Below are 17528 nucleotides of genomic sequence, written 5' to 3' on the forward strand. Positions count from 1 at the left end.
TCTAATCAAACTCTGAGCACCTACTTCAGCTGCCTTCATGGCCACTGGAATAATTTGGTCTCTCTATCCATTCTGCTGGGGCATGTCTTCATGCTTGGGATAGACACCCTTGTAACTCCCTGATGGGTTTGAGTCCCTCAGTCTGGTTTACTGGAGTGTGATTGCTGCATATATTATAGCTCCTTGGAACCACAGGTGAGAGTTGGGTGAATCAGGTGGATATCAAAGGCAGAAAGCAGTCCTGAAAAGGTCTTGGCAGCTCTCACACAGAGGTACTAGTCTTCCCTGAACATCCATACATACCTCCTGGCACAAAATAAGCACTTAATAAATATTTATTGAAAAGATAATGAGTTCAGTTTCATACATGTTGAGTTGTATAGGACAAACAGTTTGAAGTATCCAATGGACATAAGAGCTGGTTATGTGGATCTGGGAGTCGGCTGTGTAGAGATGATAGTTACTCAAAGGAGCTGATGAGATTATCATAAATAGGGAAGAGAAAAAGGCATCGGCTAGAATTTGGGGAATACTGATATGTAGTATGGAAGAGTTTGGATGAAGAGCAGAAGAACCAAATAGAGATACCAGTTAACAAAATTTTATTACTACTCATAAGGAGAGAATAATAAGTAGCAACTGGGAACATTTTGGGGTATGTAAATAGTGCAGCACACTCAATGGGACAACTCTGGATGTAGAACCAAGACTTTTTACAGTCCAGTTCAAGTTCCAGATACCTGTAGTGTTCAAAGTAATACAGAGTTTTAGACAAAGAGTCAACTGGCACCAATAGTTTTTCCTAGAGGAAAATGATTGGGACCAGTTTTCTGAGTTAGCTAATAATAAAAGAGAAAGGAGTTACAGGAACATATGGAACTTAACTAAGTCATTCAGAAAGAAATTTGAAGAGAATAATGTCAAATCTCTGGGTTTATTAGACTTAGCATACATGAATCTTGGGGGACTGGGATCATACCAATCAAAATAGTTTTCTTTGACTTACAATACAATTGAAACCAGTAAGTTCTCTTATGACAATAAGGATAGGAAGCAAACATGAATAGTGTGATGAAAATTCAAGAAAAAAGAATGTTTAGAAGTTAAATGCATGGGGCGGCTAGGTGGCACAGTGGATAAAGCACCGGCCCTGCAGTCAGGAGTACCTGGGTTCAAATCCGGTCTCAGACACTTAATAATTACCTAACTGTGTGGCCTTGGGCAAGCCACTTAACCCCATTTGCCTTGCAAAAAAAAAACCCTAAAAAGAAGTTAAATGCAATAGATAGGTCAAGAAGGATTAGAACTAAGAAAAGATTATCATATTTGTGAAGAAAGTTATTGGGAGCAGTTTCTGTTGAGTTATTCAGTTGAAAGCCAGATTCCAAAGGAGTCAATGAGTGAGGAGGAAGAGAAGGGATGTCTTCATGCTTGGGGTTGAGAAAGGAAGGAGAAATATAGTAGTATATTTTTAAGGAAGGGGAGAGAGTTCAGTGTAGGTTTTTTAAAAAATGGCAGAAACTTGAACATGTTTAAAAAGACAGTGGGGAATGCCTTGTTGGAAGCTAAAGATTCAAAGGAAGAGGGGGGGTGATTAAAGATACAATTTGCTAGAGAAAATGGTAAAGGATGGGATCAAGTGCATATTTATAGAAATTGGCCTTGGCAAGAAGTATTTCATTCTCAGAGCCTGGGTTAAAGAAGTCATGGGGTTAGACATGAGAAGGGGAATAGAGAAAGCTCACATTGAATGATCTCAGATTTTTCAGAAAAAAGGAAAGATTCTCATCTTTGAGAGAGGGAGGAAATGAAGAGGTATGAGAAGACTTCAATAAGAGAATATTTGGAATTACTTCTGTGGGGAGTGGATTAGGAAAATAGAGAAGAATAAAAAAGATTACTTGACTATCAGAGAACCCTGTTGAGGTTGGATTGCATGATTTTTTTTTAAAGTACCTAGAAATGGTTGTGGCATTTTCTAGCCTAATCTAGCAGCTCATGTGTGAGTTGAGGAAATAGATGGTAGGAATAATTCAAGATTGAGCTTTGGTGGAATATCATCAGAGAGATAAGGGGGCAAGAGATGTAAGAGAAGTTGAAAATATAGAGTTGAAATGGCTAACTATTGAGTTGAGATTGCAGAGGGAGAAGAATAAAGTCAGAGGAAAGACAATGGTTGAAGAATGAAGATATCAGTGATGGTTAAGAACTAGAAAAGACATGAAGTAAGGGAGAGGGATAATAAATCAGATAAGATACTATTGAGAAATAGCAGTTTCTAACATGTAATCAATCTCTATGTGTGGCTGAAGTAGATTGAAGGAGTAGGTCATGGATTAAGGAGGTTGAGGAAGTGGGAGGATAGAGAGTTTGAAAAGATCCCTAAGATATGGACAGCCATTGAGGAAAAGAGAAAGATGATGAACTAAATGATTAACTCCAGATGATGACCTGGGAGTTAGTATTCTATAACTTCTGTAGTCTTGATAGAAAATAAAGGAAAAGTTTGGGTAGAAAATTTTGTCTGGATTTCTTTTTCTTTCTTTTTTGGATGTATTCTTTATTTATTTTTTTCCAATTACATGCAGGCTTTTGAGTTTCACAGTTTTCTACCTCCCTCCCTTTCCTCCTCTCCTCATGGTAGTGAACAATCTGATATAAGTTGTACATGTCTCATGTGTTTAACATATTTCCATATCAGGCATGTTGTGAAAGAAGAACTAAGGGAAAAAAAGATCATAAGAGAGAAAAAAATAACATAAAAGAAGTTTTAAAAAGTTAACATAGTAAAATTTGCTCTACATTCAGACTCCATAGTTTTTTCCTCTGGATGTGAATGGCATTTTCCATTACAAGTCTCTCAGAAATTCTCTCCTGGGAATTGTATCTCTTAGGAGAGTTGAAAGGAATATATTTAGCCAGAGGGTATGGGTATATCTATTAGGACAACTGGAGTGTAAATTAATCAAAATGTGATGATACTTTAACTCTTGAGGGTTGTATTTCTATTGGGATAGTTGAAGGAAGGCTACTCAGATCGAGGGTGTGGGAAAAATTGAATATGATGTGAAGATACTTATGGCTCTTGAAAAACGTACTTCTGTCAAGACAGTTGAAAGTAGTACATTTTGAAAGAGGGTGAGGATACAAGACAAATATAAAACAATTAAGACTGAAAAAAGGATTATAATGGGTGGAGGCATTAGAGAATAATTAGCAGCACCAGAAGAGGCACAAAGAACCTATTATAGTAGTGGGAATGTAGGAGATGTAAACATTGAGTAAATCTTAGACACCTCAGATTCAGTTTAAAGAAGGAATGATTCCCTAGTTTGGCTTAGAAATTTATCCTACCTTACAGGGAATCAGGAGAGAACTAGGGAAAGTACAGTGTAAGGCAAGCAATCGTCAAAAGCAAAACATTGGTGAGAAGCAATAAGGGGAAAGGAGAAAGAAAAGTACAAATAAGGGGAAAATGGGATGGAGGAAAAGAAAAGGTTTGTAGAACCAATGCAGCCAAGATTGGAGGGAATGTAGAAGACTGGAAGGCAATTTTCAGTTAGTGTTTCTCTGAGAAGTGAGGAGTGGACAGACTTTGGAGGGTCTTGGTGAACTGATGCTGAGTGAGGTGAGTGAACCAAGAGAGCATTGTAACAATGGCAGTATGAGATGATCAATTATGTGGACACAGTAATTGTGTGAATTTCAAAAGAGTAAGAGAAGGAGGCAAAGGGAGATTCTGGAAGTAAAGTGAAAAACAAGTAGAATTCCAGCTCCCTTTCCAGAATCAATGTGACAGGTATATAGGAGAAGGCTCAGCCAGGGATAGTGTCATGGAGCAGGTTGGGAAGGGAGTAAACAGTTATATAGCATGGACCATGAGCTAAGATTTACCAACCAACTCGGGACTATATTGAACAGTATATCTGTGTTAAAGTCAATTGAAAATTTTGTCTGCAATGAGGAAAATAAAGTATGTAATGGTTGAACAGAATTTTTTGTGATACTGATACTTCCTTATGTAAAAGTCATTTCTGCTTCTAGTAAATCTTAGGTTCCTTTTGCCCTTCTGTTACTGTGTATATGTAGTGATATTACTGTCCCAAACTTACATTCTTTAAAGAATGCCTACAAACTCAGGTTCAGGGTTTTTACCTTGTAGTACTACTCTTCTAAAACTATAGCTCCCAAGCCCCCATCAGTGTACTTCCATTAATAATTAAGCTAGTGGACTTAAACAGTGGGTCATCCAGAGTGGATAGAGACTGGGCCTGGAGTCAAGAAGACCTGAGTTTAAATGTAATCTCAATCACTAGTTTTGTGACCCTGGACAAGTCATTTAATGCTGTTTGATTTAGTTTTGTCATCTGTAAAATGATTTGCAAAAGGAAATGGCAAACCACTCTTTGCTAAGAAAACCCCAAAAGTGGTCACAAAGGGTCAGAAATGACTGATACAACTAAAAAAACCAAAAGATTTAATAGTAGAAATAGACTTAATAGTAATCATTTGAAGTGGAGAAGAGAATGCCTTCACACATAAAAGTGATAATCTGATTAAACAATCAGCAAGTATTTCTTGTGAACCTCTTATAGCTGAATGACTTTTCTTTGGGTATCTTCTATCCATTGATGACACTTTGGAAAAGACTATTATATGTTTAGATAAATGTATATTTTTAAAGGTATTTTTAAAAAATTTTATTTATTTAAGGCAATGGGATTAAGTGACAGCTAGACAATTATAAAGTGTCTGAGGCTGGATTTGAACTCAGATACTCCTGACTCCAGGGTCAGTGCTCTATCCACTGCACCACCTAGCTGCTGGATTAACATGCTTTTAAAGGAATATGTAATTTATTTGTCTGTAGTTGTTTCTTTTAAAAGTGATTTGTAAAATTGAGAAGAACTTGCCTATTTCAAGAAAATTCTTAGTTGAATAACAATGCAAAAAAAAAATTGGTGATTCCAGATGGTTCCTGTAAAAGAAATGCCAATTATGAATGATTTATTAACATGTTAAATATAAGTAGAAGTGGAGGAAGTTTACTACTAGAGTTCACTATTGTCATTCCCCCAGAGATAACTGTCCTTTGATAACAAAGGCTAAGAAAGAGTATGAGTTCAATTTCTGTCCTTGTCACATAGTACCTGTATGTTCTTTAGCACAACTTGCTCCTGGGCTGATGTTTCCTCATAATAACTAACATTAACAATTGGGACAATGATTTTTATATCTCAGTCCATCCTCCCAAATAACAGACACTTTCTCAGTTATCTCTTATCTTTTCTTGTCTACTAGCTTCTTTCATGTTTCACTCTTCCTCAAAAAATACCCTCATTAGAGCTATCTATTCCTCCTTAGATATCATCCTATGTTTCCCCTCCCTTTTGTGGTCAGAGACAACTGTCTATAATAAGTGCCCCTACTTCTTTTCTTTCCTCTCACTCTCTGCCCTCATCATTTAACTGAAACCAGAGTTTCACTAATCTAATGGTCTTTTCTCAGTTTTTATCCTTCTTATCCTCTCTGTAGACTGCCAACGTTCACCCTTTTTTCCTTCATATCTCTTTCTTTATAGTTTTGCATGACACTGCCTTCTCCTGGTTCTCCTGTATGTTGGATTGATCCCTTTCAATTTCCTTTTTTGGATTATCATCTGACACAAAATATAAATGTCCCCAAAGGAGCTGTTTTCTGGCCCTCTTCTTTTCTCTCCCTAATTTCACTTGGTGAGCTCACTTGGCTCCAGTGAATTCAATCATCATATTTATGTGCTCATTCTTAATTCTATTTGTCTACCCCTAACCTCTCTCCTTACTGGGCATCTTGAACTGGATATTTTCAAGAAATCATAAGCGCATTGTCCAAAATGGAACTAATTGTCTTCCAAATCCACCCTTCTCTCCAACTTCTCTATTACTATAAAGGGTATTATCATCTTGCTATCCATCATCCAGGTTCTCAACTTAGGTCTCATCAGTGATTCTTCTGAATAAACCCTTATTACCTAGTACCAGGATTGTTGCAATGATTGGTTTTCCTTTCCTTCTTCCCAGCTTCCCAGCTTCCCTCTTATCCCTCTTCCCATCCAGTCTTTCCTCCACTTAGTTGCCAAAGTGAACTTCCCAATTGCAGTTCTGATCATATCACACCAGTTTGACCTTATCACACCCCATTTTCTATCCCTTGCAATTTCTCTCATCCCCTGAATAAACTTCAGAGACTCCCTGTTGCCTCTAGGAACAAAATTCTCTTTTTTGGTATACAAAACTCTTCATAATATGACAGCTGTGTCAGCTCTCAACCATCAAGGTCCCTTTAGACCTCTGCTGTAGTTAATAGTTTATTAGTTTCTTATTTAGGTGATACTTTGGCTTTCTTGGTATTCTCTCAAGGAATATTGTTTACTAAGTCTTATTCAGTCTAGAAGATTCACATCCTGACTTTATAAACTAATCCTTCCCTTTTATTTTTCTAAGAATGATATGAACTGGTTGTCAGGAGGAGTTAATGACACATATAACCTCTCTCTCATATCTCACAAGTTGATATCATCCGTTCCCATTTCCTGTTTTACTCCCAACATTTCTCTCTAAGGTCAATCCTTCTTCACATACCCCCTGATCCCCATTTCCTCCTATCTTCTTCACTCTCTATCTCTCAATCTGCTCTTACTATCATCTCTCTTTAACTCTATATTTTAATCTTGTTATCTTTCCTTATCTACTAGCATATTCCCTGCTGCCTACAAATATGCTGAGGTCTTGACTAGATCCTATCATTATTGCTAGCTTTTATCTTATAGCTCTCCTTCAATTCCGAATGAAACTTGAAAAATTTGTCTTTGTTGCTTCCACATTCTTGCCTTTTTTTTAACTCTCTGCAATTTAGTTTTCATTCTCATTCTTTAATTGAAACTATTTTCTCCAAAGTTACCAGTAACCTCTTAGTTGCCAAATCTGATGACCTTTTCTCAATCCTTATCCTTCCTAACGTTTATACAGCCTCTCTAGGTTTTTGTTACCCCTGATCTTTCTTAGTTTTCCAGTGACTCGTTTAATTTCTCACTTTCTATTGCAAGATCATCTTTGAGAATACAGCAAAATTCTGGCCAAGACTCTCTTCTGTTTTCACTTTTCCCTCTTTCACTTAGTGTTCTGATAAATTAGATTATACTATCTGTTGATAACTCTCAAATCTATATATGTGACCCTTGTCTCCTTCTGGCATGTCACCAACTCTTTATTAGCTTTATCTAACTAGATGTTCCAAAAGTTGCTCAAAAAGAATATGTCTCAAACTGAACACAGTCCTCCAGCACTCCAGCCCTCTTTTATATTTCTCTATTTCTTTTGAGGGCACCACTAATTTTTTTCCACATGTACTTAAAGATTTTATTTATTTTGAGTTTTACAATTTTTCCCCTAATCTAACTTCCCTCCCCCCCATCCCCCAAAGAAGGCGGTCTGTTAATCTTTACATGGTTTCCATGGTATACATTGATCCAAATTGAATGTGATGGGAGAGAAATCATATCCTTGAGGAAGAAATATATAGTAAAAGAGATAGCAAGATCAGACAAAGATATCAGTTTTTTTTTCCTAAATTAAAGGTAATAGTCCTTGGTCATCGTTCAAACTTCACAGTTGTTTCTCTGGATACAGATGATATTCTCCACTGCAGATAGCCCCAAATCGTCCCTGATTGTTGCACTGATGGAATGAGCGAGACCATCAAGGTTGATCATCACCCCCATGTTGCTGTTAGGCACCACCAATTTTTTGATCACTTCTTTGTCATTCTTGACTCATTATTATCATCATCCCACATATCCAATCAGTTGCCAAATCATGTTGTTTCTCGCTCTATAATTTTTTTTTGCTTAAATTTTTTTTAAAATTTAAACAATTTTAATTCACTTAAAAGGCAAGCAATATGGGGCAGCTAGCTGGCGCAGTGGATAGAGCACTGACCCTGGAGTCAGGAGTACCTAAGTTCAAATCTGGCCTCAGACACTTAATAATTACCTAGCTGTGTGGCCTTGGGCAAGCCACTTTTAACCCCATTTGCCTTGCAAAATCCTAAAAAAAAAAAAAGGCAAGCAATATGATATCAACTAATCATGTGAAATCATGCAAAACATTTCCATATCAGCCATGTTGCAAAAGGAAAAAAGAAAGGATTTTTCATCATATGTCCTTTAGAATTGTTTTAGATGATAGTAGCTTAGTATTTCAAAGTAGCTTAGTATTTCACAGCTGATCATCTTTACAATATTGCTATTAGTAAAATACAAAGTTCTCTTGGCTCTGCTCATTTCACTTTGCTTTGGTTTATGTAAGTCTTTCCAAGTTTTTCTAAAAGCCCCTTGCTTGCCTTTTCATATAGTATAATAATATTCCAGCATAATCATATATCATAGCTTCTTCAATCATTCTTCAATTTGATGAGTATGCCTTAAATTTCAAATTCTTTGCTGCCACAAAAAAGAGTTGCTATAAATATTTTTGTATATGTAGGTTCTTTTCCTTTTTACTTAATCTCTTTGGGATACAGACCTGCTGGTGGTACTACTAGGTCAAAGAGTATACACAGTTTTTTTTAATTTATTTTTTCATTAAGTAAATATTTTGTTATCCAATTACATACAATGGTAGAGTGCTCAAAATTTTATAATCCTTTGGGCATAGTTCCAAATTGTTCTCTAGAAAAATCAGACCAGCTCAGAATTCCACCAACAGTGCATTAGTGTTCCAACCCCCATCACCCCCTTCCCCAGCATGTATCATTTCTGATAGGTTCTAGGTGGTACCTCAGAGTTGTATTAGTATTTCTCTAATCAGTAGTGATTTAGAGCATTTTTATGAGTTCATGCCATTCACATTCAGTGTGAGCTGTTTGGTTTAGTTTGTTGTGTCTTGACTCTTCATGATCCCATACTCTCAATGGGATTTTCTTGGCAAAAATACTGGAGTGATTTGCTCCAGTGAATTAAGACCAACAGAGGTTAGGTGACTAACTGCCTCTCAACTGTGATGAATAACTGGGTAGTTCCTTCCATCTTATTTTCTTCTATTTATCCTTCTTGATTTCTTTTGACACTGTTCTTCCTAAAAAGTCTCTTTTGCTTCTGACTACTACCTTCTTTGGGGCATCTGGATGAGGCAATGGATAGTATCCTGGACCTGGAGTCAGGAAGACTTTTGGTCTCCACATTAGACTGTGAGCTCCTTGAGAGCAGGGACTGCTTTTTTTTCTTTTGGCCTGTATTTGTATCCTTAGCTCATAATAAAGTTTCTAGAACATATTATGTCCTTAGTAAATGCTTTTTTTACTAATCAAGTTGTTGATGTACTGACTGAGGATGTATAGAAAACTATTTTTTGCAAGGCAATGGGGTAAGTTCTTGTCTAAGGTTACACAACTAGGTAATTATTAAATGTCTGAGGTTGGATTTGAACTCAGGTCTTCCTGACTATATAGAAAACTTAATTCTGGGGGTGGTTAGGTGGCACAGTGAATAGAGCACCAGCCCTGGAGTCAGGAGTACCTGAGTTCAAATATAGCCTCAGACACTGAATAATTACCTAGCTGTGTGGCCTTGAGCAAGCCACTTAACCCCATAGCCTTGCAAAAATCTAAAAAAACCCCAAAACAAAACAAAAAACAAAAAACAGTGCTGGCAAGAGGGTCTAAGAATGATCATAGCAACTGATCTGGCAATTGCTATATTGAACAGAAAAATTAATCTGTATTAGAGGACATTTTAGAATACTGTTTCCAGGTTTTCAAGTACTGCATGATAATCAATCAAATTAGAAAATGTAAACTCATGACTAGCTTATGAAATTCTGATTAACAAAAAAGTGCATGCAAATTGAATATATGCAAGATTTTGTTTGCTCTATAAAGTTTTCCATATATTAAAATTTTAATGAAATACTTCCTCCTTCCTCCTCCCTCCTCCTCCAGGTGGTTTCCTATAATGTTCGAGGAGATTCAATTCATTTTATTGTCCATGTGCTCTCTGCCTCATCTGATGCTTCAAAATATCAGTCATATAATGTACAGCTATCTCCATTTCATTTGCAGGTAAAATTGTTTCTTTTCATGTCATGAAAACTTGCTAAAGAACCTTCCCAAACCATGCCTTATGAAATGAAAGAAACAGTATCACAAATAACTAATGTATGTTATGTACTATATAAAATATCCCACATATAAGATGTATTGATGATTCTATCAATTGATATTGCTTTATCAGCTAGATTTACACTTTACTAGTTAGGTCTCTTATAAAGGATTATCAATATATTATTCCCCAATCCCAACTCCAAGTACTCCAAGTACTTGAAATAAGATTCATTTCTTCTCCACACCTGTGAATCACTATTGTATATACTCTAGTAACCTTTGCTTCAAAGCCACAACTTTTTTGCTTCCTAGAAAACAGGTCACCAAACACTGGTGTTTGATGGGCCATAGAAAGCCCTGATAAGATGGCCTGAAACTGATGGACTATAGTTGATGACTTATAATTAATGACTCCCAAAAGGCTGCTGACAAAGTGGTTATGATTGAAGGACACTGACTTTAGCCAATCATGGGAGTTCTTACCCTTCTGAAGATTAGGCAATCATGAGCATCAGGGTCCTGGACCATGGGAAGGTCTTGGACACAACTGATTACGGACCACCTATCTCTTTAATAAATTGATTATGGGGGCAGCTAGGTGGTGCAGTGGATAAAGCACCGGTCCTGGATTCAGGAGTACCTGGGTTCAAATCCGGTCTCAAACACTTAATAATTACCTAGCTGTGTAGCCTTGGGCAAGCCACTTAATCCCATTTGCCTTGCAAAAACCTAAACAAAAAAAACCCAAAAGAAAATAAATTGATTATGTTTGGAACCCTGCCTCAGTGACTGTTGAATAGAATTTTGTGGGCCATATATAATTTATGTGTTATAGCTAGTATACATGTAACCATCCAAGATTTAGGATTGGTACCAAGAGCAAATCAGTGTTCAATTCTCTTATGTTTTTGTAATGCAAAATCATAAGATGATGTTAGTCTTTAAAGAGATTTTAATACTTCATGAATTGCCTTTTTGTATGATTGTTTGTATAATTGTGTTATATTGAATAAACTTTACAAAATCACTTTGACTTCTAGGGAAAGATGAATAGGAAGTTATTTATGAACCTCTAGCAATCATTTCTTTTATCCAGTTTATTTTATTTGACTAGGTTTATTCAGTTCAACAAAAAGGGTGGATTGAAAAGAGAGAATGGAGGCAAAGAGACCACTTAAGAGGTATTGATAGAAGAGACAAAGAGGTTCTGAAATAAGGTGGTAGCCATGTGAATAGAGAAAAAGAAAAAGGATGGATGCTAGAGATATGGAGTTGGTAGAGTTGACACAATTTGGGTTGGTTTTTTTTTTTTGCAAGGCAGTGGGGTTAAGTGGCTTGCCCAAGGCCACACAGCTAGGTAATTATTAAGGGTCTGAGGTTGGATTTGAATTCAGGTACTCCTGACTCCAGGGCCTGTGCTCTATCCACTGTGCCACCTAGTGGCCCGAGTTGACACAATTTGGAACTTAATTGGTGGAGTTGACACAATTTGGAAGTTATTGATGTGAAGATGGGGGTAGTTAAAAAGAAATTAAGTATACATTCCATTTAAGTAATATTTAATGTGTTTCTTCTCCCCCTTCATAGAAAATTTAATAATGTATTATGAGTAACCAAATTACTGAATGTGGAAATTACTTCTGTTAAAACATAAATCCTAATAATCAGTTTTTCTATCAATAGCTGGAATTTCATATGAAAGAGAAAAGAGAAGATATGTTGATAAAATGGTCCTTCCTCAATGCTAAAGAGATAAATATAAAAATCCAGCCTAAACCAATACAGGTTAGTTTTTATTTTTCTTTTAAAAAAATTTTTTTTATTTAAAGCAATGGGGTTAAGTGACTTGCTCAAGGTCACACAGTTAGGTAATTGTTAAGTGTCTGGGGTCGGATTTTGAACTCAGATCCTCCTGACTCCAGGGCCTGTGCTGTATCCACTGCACCACCTAGCTGCCCCAGTTTTCATTATTTTCAACACATTTCATCCCAGAATTAGGCTGCTTAAATGTCACCATTTGTAGAGTGATATGTCTGCTTAATGTGTAGATAGCTAGGTTTAGCTGTGGACTGCTGCTGTGATAGCAAACTACACTTAGAAAATGTTTAATGTATTGGTAATGTACCCTTCAATCCCTTATTCTCTTTCCAAATACATCATAACTGTCCTCTCTTCCCTCATTGGCAACATCTCACGTTTGTGTAGTGTTTGGAAAATACTTAAAAGTTTATTAAGCATTTTTTTATCTGATACATGTAAAAACAATGCTTGACATTCATTTTATTTTATTTTTAAAAATTATTTATTTATTTATTTTGAATTTTACAATTCCCCTCAATCTTGCTTCCCTCCCCCAACCCCCACAGAAGGCAGTCTGTTAATCTTTACATTGTTTCCATGGTATGAATATTTTTGTACAAGTGATGTTTTTACTCTTTTTCATAATTTCTTGAGAGTATAGACCCAGTAGTGGTATTGCTAGATCAAAGGGTTTGCACATTTTTGTGCCCTTTGGGTGTAATTCCAAATTGTTCTCCAGAAAGGTTGAATGAGTTCACAGCTCCCCACCAACAACTGACATTCATTTAAAAAAACTTTGAATTCCAAATTATCTCCCTTCTTCTCTCTTCCACCTCACCCCTGCTTTGAGAAGGTAAGCAGGTCAATATAGTTTGGGATACATGTGTAGTCGTGCAAAACATTTTTATATGAATCATGTTGTGAAAGAAAATATAGGTAAAAAACCCTCAAGAACAAACTTAAAAAAAATTGTACTTCAATCTGTATTCAGATGTTCTGAGAATGGATAGCATTTTTCATCCTAAATCCTTTAGAGTTGTCTTGGATCATTGCATTGCTGAAATTAGCTAAGTCATTCACAACTGATCATCTTAACAGAGATACTGTTATGGAAAGCACTAGTGAAAGAATTTTTCATATTTTATAGCTGAGAAAACTGAGACTGACTTTCTGATGGTCATAGAGTTAAAGATTATTTAAGGTAAGATTTGAATTCCTAGAAGGGGCATAGTGGATAAGCACCGGCCCTGGAGTCAAGAGTACCTGGGTTCAAATCTGGTCTCAGACACTTAATAATTACCTAGCTGTGTGGCCTTGGGCAAGCCACTTAACCCCGTTTGCCTGATTCCAAATCTAGAATTTGATCCACTATGGTATGGTGCCTCCATCTGTTTTGTCAAAGTTTTAAATCTATGGTTAACCTCTTTCCCATCTTTGTACTTTCCTTTATACTAACTCCACAAATCCTCGGGCAATGTAGACTCCTGAGCCTCAGTTTCTTCATCTGTAAATGAGAATAATAACAGCATGTCCTAGGGTTGTTGTAAAGATCAGATCAAATGAGAAAATATATGTAAAACACCTTGTAAATATTAAGGTGTTTTATAAATGGTGACCACTATTTTCCTAAACTTTCTACTCATTGTGACTTTGAGAAAAAAAAAACATACGATTTGAATGAATTTTTTGCATGAGTATTAGTTTTTGTTTTCAATATAATTTTCAATATCTTTAAATGTGGCATATATATGTCTTATATGCACCACAGGCAACAAAGGTCATACAATTGTAAATATAGACATTTTTGCAAAATATAGGTCCATATAAGAGCTAATTTAATCATAGATATGTATTTTTGAAATTAAATTTTAGTTTATGTTTTTAACCTTAATTGTGCTCATTTCCTCGTGTTGTTCCTGTCCTTTTCTCTGAATGATTTAAGAGAATGAGTTTTTTCACTTTAAATTTGTTCAGGACTGGTATCTGGGAAAGTCTTGAATCCAAAGTCATAGTAATTGTATGATCCTGGGATTTAACCTTTGGTGACCTCAATTTCTTACTCTATGAAAGTGAGTTTGGTTTAGATGATTGCTAAAATTTCTTCCAGATCTGCATCTCATGAATTAATCAAATTAGGAAGCCTGTACTCCATAGTTAATCAACAACTTCTTTGGGCCTCATGCCTTTTATTTATTTCTGACTCTTATCTACTTGTCTCAGAGTGAGTGTTCTAGATTTCCTCTGTCATCACTTCTTCTGCTCCTGTCTTTACAGTTTTTGCTTATGATAGATGGCATTGTCTCCAAATTCAATGATAAGATTAAAATTATCAGACATCAGTTTCCTAAACTCTTTCTAGTCCTCAGGAAGTCTGGAGACTGAGGATGCTACAAATCTTCCAAGTTTGTGTCAGATTTACTCATTGGGTAGCAAATCTGAAGGTGTCTTTTTTAGCTTTCCACTTTTGTACAAGAAAGGGCATTCCTCGCTTGTATATGTACTATTTCACCATTTTTCTTCCTTCTTTCAGGCAGAGATTGGGGGGGGGATTTATGAGATTATTGCTACTTTCAGCTTTGATTTCTTATAAGCATCATGATTGTAACCTCTCTTCTCTTAGCTACCCTCTCAAACTGTTTTTCAACTTTCCATCCTCCCATTCACTGCCAAACTTTTTATAGTCTACAAACATTTGTTAAGTATCTACTATATGCCAGATGCTGTGTTAATTGCTGGAACAAAAGGAAAGGCAAAAGATAGTCCTTACTCTCAAAGAAGCCCACTGTCAGAGGAAAACCAAATTACTTGAATCAGAAATGAAGAGGGTAAATATACCACTAATGAAGATGAAACCAAATAAATTATTTTGTCCAGTTATATGTAAATATATTGAATAATTTAAGGAAGAATAATTATAAAAATATACACTGCCTAGATTAACAGAAGAGGAAATGGAATATCTAAATGCATTTTAGAAAGCAAAATTGAACAAGTCATAAAAGAGCATTTTTTTTTGCAAGGCAATGGGGTTAAGTGGCTTGCCCAAGGTCACACAGCTATGTAATTATTAAGTGTGTGAGGCCGGACTTGAATTCAGGTACTTCTGATTCCAGGGCTGGTACTCTATCCACTGCGCCACCTAGCTGCCCCTATAAAAGAACTTCTTAAGAAAAAAGCATCAGGACCATATGAATTTACAAGTGAATTGTACCAAACGTTTAATGATAAGCTAATTCTGATATTTAAGTATATCATCATATCATCTGCAAAGAGGGATAGCTTTGTTTCCTAACATTTTTAGAATAACATTGAATAAAAGAGGTGATAATGGGCATCCTTATTTCACCCCGATCTTATTGGGAAGGCTTCTAGGTTATCCCCAATACAGATGGATTTGGATAAATATTACTTATAATTTTATGGAAATTTCCCTTTATTCCTTTGCTTGCTAGTTAGTGGTTTTAGTTGTTTTTTTTAAATAAATTTATTTTTCAAACAAGCCATTCCCCAATTGACAAATGGTCAAAAAATAGGCAAAGGTAATTTACAGATGAGGAAATGAAAGCAATCCATAGTCATATGAAAAATTGCTCTAAATCACTACTTATTAGAGAAATGCAAATTAAAGCATCTCTGAGGTACCACCTCACACCTCTCAGATTGGCCAATATGACCAGAAAGGGATGTTGAAAGGGATGTGGGAATCTGGGATACTAATGCATTGTTGGTGGAGCTGTGAACTCATCCAGCCTTTCTGGAGAGCAATCTGGAATTATGCCCAAAGGGCAACAAAAATATGCACACCCTTTGATCCAGCAATACCACTATTGGGTTTGTATCCTGAAAGAGATTATGAAAAAGGTTAAAAACATCACTTGTACAGGAATATTCATAGCAACCCTGTTTGTGGTGGTAAAGAATTGGAAATTAAGTGAATGTCCTTCAATTGGGAAATGGCTTAACAAACTGTGGTATATGTATATCATGGAATACTATTATTCTATTAGAAACTAGGAGGGATGGAAATTCAGGGAAGCATGAAAGGATTTGCATGAACTGATGCTGAGCAAGATGTGCAGAACCAGAAGAACATTGTACACTCTAATAGCAATTTGGGGGTGATGGTCAACCTTGATGAACTTGCTTATTCCATCAGTGAAACAATCAGGGACAATTCTGGAATATCTGTGATGGAGAATACCATCTGTATACAGAGAAAGAATTGTGAAGTATGAACAAAGACCAAGGACTATTACTAATTTGGAAAAAACTGATGTCTTATTGTCTAATCTTGCTATCTCTTATACTTTATGTTTCTTCCTCAGGGATATGATTTCTCTCTCATCACATTCAAGTTAGATTAGTGTATACCATGGAAACAATGTAAAGACTAACAGACTGCCTTCTGTGGAGGTTGGGGGAAGGGAAGCAAGAATAGGGAAAAAATTGTAAAACTCAAAATAAATAAAATCTTTCAAAAAAAAGTAAATTTACTTTTCCAACCACATATAAAGATAGTTTTCAACATTCATTTTTTGGTAAGGTTTTGAGTTCCACATTTTCCTTTCACCCTTCTCTCTCTCTCTCTCCTCTCTTAGACAGAGAGTAATCCAATATAGGTTATATATGTATAATTAAAATATTTCTATAATACTATCCACCTCCAGAGAAAGATAAATGGATAAAGATAAATAGAAATAGGAAATAGAGATTTTTTTTCCCCTTTGTTCTCAAAGAAGGCCATGACATCAGGGAGGTGATGCCATGACAAGCACGTGAATTGGATTTGAGGGAGTGTGTGCTGTGCTGGGTCACCAGCCTCACTTTTTCCTCCAGAGCCATCTGATTCCGGGGCCAGATATGAATCAGGATGTCCAGAGATGGTCCTGAGGTACAAAGCAATCAGGGATAAGTCACTTGCCCAAGACCACACAGTTAGTTAGTGTAAAATGTCTGAGAAATCTCTATTTATTCATAGTTGTAAAAGATAACTCCTTTTACCTCTAATTGGTTGACTAAATGACATACATCGTGTGAAATACTGATACTGCAAGCCTAATCTCTCCTAGACTGTTTATCAGATTTCGTAGCAGTTTTTGACCAATCTAGAATCCTTACCATTGTAGTTGAAATCCTTCTGTTTATTAAAAAATGCGCTACTATATTTGATTACTTTGGAATCTTTTGTAATTAATTGGTTTAGTTAATCAACTTTATTATTTTGATGTTAATTTTTATTTTTAAATTATAAACAAAAAATTTTAAACATTAATTTTGAAAAATTTTGAGCTCCAAATTCTTTTCATCTCTTCTGCCATTCCCCATTCTTAAGAAGGTAAGCAACATGATATGGATTCTATATGTACAGTTATATAAAATATTAGATATATTTCAAAAGAAAAGAGACTATAGAGATGATAATAATAATAATGATAGTGAAGAAAATGAAAATAAGTATGGCTCAATCTGCATTCAAACTTCATCAGTTCTCTCCAGAGGTTGATTGCTTTTTTTCATCATAAGTCCTTTGGAATTTTCTCCATCATTGTATTCCCAAGAATAGCTAAGCCATTCATGGTTTATCATTGTAC

The 17528-nt window shown here is 35.8% G+C and overlaps 1 protein-coding gene across 2 annotated transcripts in view; it reads left to right on the forward strand.

Moving 5' to 3' along the window:
- C2CD2 (C2 calcium dependent domain containing 2) overlaps nucleotides 1-17528 on the forward strand; it is a 91901-nt gene that overhangs the window by 23706 nt on the left and 50667 nt on the right. The window contains exons 3-4 of one of the 2 annotated variants that reach the window (XM_074213834.1): nucleotides 9976-10095; nucleotides 11821-11922. The exons of the other annotated variant lie outside the window; for it this stretch is intronic. Coding sequence (XP_074069935.1) covers nucleotides 9976-10095; nucleotides 11821-11922 — 222 coding nt within the window. The remainder of the gene's footprint in view (nucleotides 1-9975; nucleotides 10096-11820; nucleotides 11923-17528) is intronic. 2 annotated transcript variants of the gene reach the window in all.

Source organism: Macrotis lagotis, chromosome 1 (genome assembly GCF_037893015.1).
Source record: "Macrotis lagotis isolate mMagLag1 chromosome 1, bilby.v1.9.chrom.fasta, whole genome shotgun sequence".
Taxonomy (NCBI): domain Eukaryota; kingdom Metazoa; phylum Chordata; class Mammalia; order Peramelemorphia; family Peramelidae; genus Macrotis; species Macrotis lagotis.